Genomic DNA, 4,911 nt, shown 5'->3' with positions numbered 1-4,911 from the left:
AGCCAGTGAGCGGGAACCGGTCTGTATGTGGGATCCGAACCCTCGGTGGGAGCACCGCTGCGCTCCCAAGCGGCGCACTGTAGCAGTGCGCCACCGGGCCGGCCCCTGAAATTTTTTTAATTAAAAAACTCTTGGGCCGGCCCGGTGGCGCACTGCTACAGTGCGCCGCTTGGGAGCGCAGCGGTGCTCCCGCCGAGGGTTCGGATCCCACATACAGACCGGTTCCCGCTCACTGGCTGAGCGAGGTTCGGGCGCAGCACCGAGGGTTGCGATCCATTGCCGGACATGAAAAAAGACAAAAAGGAAAAACAAACAAACAAACAAAAAAAAACCTCTTTTCTCTGAATCATGTAAGTTATATTCATTTACACAAGGATTAAAAAGGTATTTCAGGCACTTTAATGCCAACAAGCATGGTTTCCCAAGAGAAGACAGATAGACAACTAAATTTGGACAAATTCTTGAAATACCTCCTAAGAAGCCATGTAAATTTGGGGAAAAATAATGGGAGGTGGGATAATATTAAATTTAGCTCTATACTATATATAGCATCTTAATGATATTCTTGCCCAATTTTTTTCACTTCTAATGGTTTCATCTCAACCTACACCCCTTTAGAGTCTGATATCCTGGATCCTCCAAAAAGCCTAGAAATGTGTCAACTACAGAGTAATAAAGAGGTGTTAACTTGAAATCACTTACTTAGACATGTTCTGGGCCTTCTCGATAAATTTCATTACCTAAAAGAAAAAGACACCAATTATAACAGGACCCAATTTCAACACAAAAATCACAGGGCCCTCTCCAGGGTGGCATGCCTGACAGGCACCATCACCTACTGAATGTCTTCTATGTTCTCAATCTTAGGACACCAACAAATAAACTCACTGAACTGAGGAAGCACATCAGCAGCACTGCAACTACATCCTGGGGCACAATGCAAGGACCTGAGAAGCTGAAGACTTAACCAGTCACTGTCAAGTCATATCTCTTGGTACTCTGGTAAAATGTTAATGGTCTGTCTCATGGAGTGACATCAGAGCAAAAAACTAGTGATTATAAAGCACTCTTATGGAAGTAGGTGACAGAGAAAACTTAAAGGAAGACAAATATTTATCATAAGTAAAAAGCCCTATTATCTTTCCATTGTATGCCTGCTAGCCCATCCTACTCCCTTTGTCCCCCATCCCATTCTCAGGGTTAACACCACAAGCCAATAATAGGTCAAGAAAAGAACCTAGGTCTCTTGGATTTTTGTTTATTGGCTGTTGCAAATATTAAATGTGAAATGTCTCACAACACCGATCATCTTCTCATAGTTTACTTCTCTGTCTATAAAAATGCCTACTTATATTCTATATTTATGTTCAAGTTTGCTGCCCTTCTTTTCCAACATGATCAAGCTAAGGCACTTAAAGGTCATAGGTTATTACTGAGCCATGTCTACAAATACAAAGACAGACATACCTAGGGCTGGCCTGTTAGTTCAGTTGGTTAGAGTGCAGTGCTATAACACCAAGGTCAAGGGTTCAGATCCCCTACTGGCCAGCCGCCAAAAAAACAACAGACATACCTGATCAAATCTGGTAGCAAAGAGATTGAGTGAGGTCACTATGCCACCATTGGGCCCAAGTCCATATCTAGACACTAAGTTGAGGACTCAAATTGCTTATAGATTAGAGTATAAAGTTCATGTCTAGAATATCACTCACATAAACAGCATTATGACATCAGTGTTCCATTAATGGATATAGGCCACCTAATCCTCGACTACACAGAACCTTAACTTCCCAGGGAAACATTCACTATCAAGGTTTATTATTTTAAGGATGACTGGGCAAATTGAAGAAAGCAAAGGAACCAAAATGTTATAGACAGATGCATCAGGCAATGAATCTGCAGGCGTTAGCCAGTAAGATCATCTATATAATACTCCTTACTCTTATCCTCGCTAATCAAACAGTCTGCTGATTATAACTAGAATTCCTACTTAGACTTACTTACAGGGAGAGTACACATTCCACATAGGAATGTATTAAGAATTAATCCAACTAAAGATACTCATTTCTGAGTTTCCCAGTGTGAAGAGGTAGTAACCAATGGATGTATCTTCCAAGTCAATACTATCTTGTGGGACCCAGGCAACTGTTAGCTAGCCTCTCATTCACTCTGCTCTCTCATTACAATAGCCTGCAGTCTGAAGAGATGGTGAGAAAATTAAAATCACAAGCTGAAACAGTACATCAGATCACCTACAATACCTCTCCCACAGTCATCTTCCATCCTCCTAATAAATTTACTTTAAAGCAATTGATGCTTTTGCTTGTATATTTCACAAGGCAAAAACACTCTTTCAAAGCCATAAAGTACCCAGACAGCATCTAGTCAGGAATGAGTCAACACCAAAGCAAGTGTGGAAAAGGATACTGTTTCATGACTTCTTTATACTTCACAGTGTCACGAATATCTGAGGGAAGAAGAAAAGGAATTAACCAGAATTTAATACATATGAAACAATATAGTTTGAGACTCTCCACCTATAATACCCTAAGCCAACAGGTCTCTCAAGTCTTCTCTGTTTCCTATGAGGAAAAAAATAAGTTTTCCTCTTGATATATGAGTTAATTTTCACATCCATTTTCTAAGCTTTTAAACTAAGATTATTGAATTGTGACAGGAAAAGAAGCAAGACCATTAGGAGAAAGAATAGAAGGGCAAAAGGTGCCCTGAAAGCACTTTCCCTACAAGCAAGAAAGTAAAACTAGCCTTTTAGGGCTTCTCTTGTCAGCATTCTCTTCTACCAATTTTTCCACCTTCACACTGGTTTCCTTCCTTTCAAAGGATAACTGCCAAGTAACCCATGAAGAATGTTAGAATAGGAGCTCTTAAGTTATGGTAGAGATGGTCTAAGACAAGGTAAAAAGTTTTAGATAACCTGAATATTAGTGGCCATATGCATAGAAAAAGGGAACTAAAAATCATGAAAAAAAAAAAAAGCTTATTTCTTATTAATTGCCTACTGGTGACAAAGACAATGCAGACATGATTTTTAAAAAGGAATCAATCTGTCCAGTAATATCTACTTAAACCTATCCATCCATCTATAGACTTCCCCCATCAACTCTCAAATTCCATCCTTTAAGTGAGACTATGGGAAATTTTTTCCCAAACTCTTCCCCAAATTATCTCTGCTTCTTAATACAAGGTCTTCCTTTTATTAGTATGTTTGGGGTACAAGAAGCTTAAGAGGATTAGCACACAATGATGGCCTGGAAATCAGGAAGCCTAGATCCTATCAAGAATTATGACACTGGAGCACACGCATTCTAATGTATTTTACAGTCACAAACTCTTCTTAAAAAACTCCTTCGATGAAAATTGGGAACCTCTCCTCAGAACAATGCACATATGCATATATACACACATTTTCCATGTAACTTTTGGAAGAAGGCCTCTACATATCAGTGAGTGAATTACAGCACAAGAACACTTATACTCTGAACCTTGAAGGAAAAAACCAAATGAAAACGGTTTAGGTATCAGAGTCTGCTGAAGGGTTTATGGCCTAGAAGTGAGAGTACTGGCTTTCTGTCACTTCACTTTCCCAAATGACAATAGCCAGCCACTCTAGGGGCATAAAGAGGGGAGAGATAAAGGTGAACGGGAAGGAAATAAAGAAATTGAGGAAAGGAAAAGGAATAAACTGAGAGAAAATGTGAATAAGGAAGAAGCCTGTTTAGGGACTCAAGCAAATCCAAGGGGTTTTTCCTCAGAATAAAGTACATAGTTTAGAAAAAATGAAAACTGAAGTCACTGAAGACTGGCAGGCTGGAGGCTTTTCCATTCTCTTTGAAGCACTTCACATAGGTCACAGTACGGTTTACTCACCAATGTTGGCAGGAAAGGGGACTTCATGCACAGCTGGGTCCAGGTTGATCACATAAGGTGGGGAGCCTTTGCTATGCAGGTGTCCCGTAAGCCTCTGCAGAGATGTGGGGACAGGGTTGGAGGGAGACGAAGAGGTGACGAGAGAACTTCCATTCCTTTATAGACTATGCCTGAAGTCGTTTGCACTTAGATTTCCCTTGATCACATAAGGTGGGGAGCCTTTGCTATGCAGGTGTCCCGTAAGCCTCTGCAGAGATGTGGGGACAAGGTTGGAGGGAGACGAAGAGGTGACGAGAGAACTTCCATTCCTTTATAGACTATGCCTGAAGTCGTTTGCACTTAGATTTCCTTCTACCTGCAATATCCACCCCATGTCCACCTCCAACATTCAACTGTCAGTTCAAGTGCTACCTTTCTTTATCACCCATCTAACAGAATCTCTCCCACTCTATCAAGTATTTACTTGCTTTGTATGTACGTGTGTGGGTTTTTTCTACCTCCTCCGCTAAAACATTTGCTTCATGAAAGAGAGAACCTCGTCTACCTCATTTTCGGTGTATCCCCAGTGCCTGGAACGTGGCAGACGCGCAAGAACTAATCCTCTGGCAAATCTTCACGGAAAACCTGTGTGCCGGCACCGTACTCATCTCTAGGGCTACTCCTAAGTCCCTGCCTTCAAAAAGCTGGCACTTTTATCAGCAAGACCATTCCAGCACAACGTGGTAAGCTGCACCAAGTATGCACTGAGGGCGGCAGAAGAAAGCCTTAATTAACCCAGGCTAGGGTCCGAGAAGGCTTCTCCGAGGAAGGAACCGGTGTAGATGTCCCCGAAAGCCACGCGCCGGCACCCTCCACCTCCCCAAAGGAGACCTCCCGCCCGGCACCGACAACCTCTCGTGCGCCCCTACTGCGCCCGTGCCCGAGCGTCACCTGCACAAAGGTAGTTTTCCCGGATCCCGCCATTCCCAGCACCAGCAGACACACTGGGGGCCGAGGACCCCCAGAAGCCTGCGGCTCCGCGGC

General features: G+C 42.5%; 1 protein-coding gene across 1 annotated transcript in view; it reads right to left on the bottom strand.

Annotated features, from left to right (window-relative positions):
• The window catches only part of GPN1 (GPN-loop GTPase 1), a gene marked incomplete at its 5' end in the record, with an annotated part of 23,152 nt that extends 18,241 nt beyond the window's left edge, over positions 1-4,911 (bottom strand). The window contains 5 exons of the mRNA XM_008581339.1: positions 703-740; positions 1,574-1,640; positions 2,428-2,467; positions 3,889-3,982; positions 4,819-4,911. Coding sequence (XP_008579561.1) covers positions 703-740; positions 1,574-1,640; positions 2,428-2,467; positions 3,889-3,982; positions 4,819-4,911 — 332 coding nt within the window. The remainder of the gene's footprint in view (positions 1-702; positions 741-1,573; positions 1,641-2,427; positions 2,468-3,888; positions 3,983-4,818) is intronic.

The sequence above is a fragment of the Galeopterus variegatus genome, unplaced genomic scaffold (assembly GCF_000696425.1).
Source record: "Galeopterus variegatus unplaced genomic scaffold, G_variegatus-3.0.2 Scaffold2331, whole genome shotgun sequence".
Lineage (NCBI taxonomy): Eukaryota > Metazoa > Chordata > Mammalia > Dermoptera > Cynocephalidae > Galeopterus > Galeopterus variegatus.
Note: the sequence above shows the minus strand (reverse complement) of the source record. Positions and strands in the feature narration are given on the sequence as shown.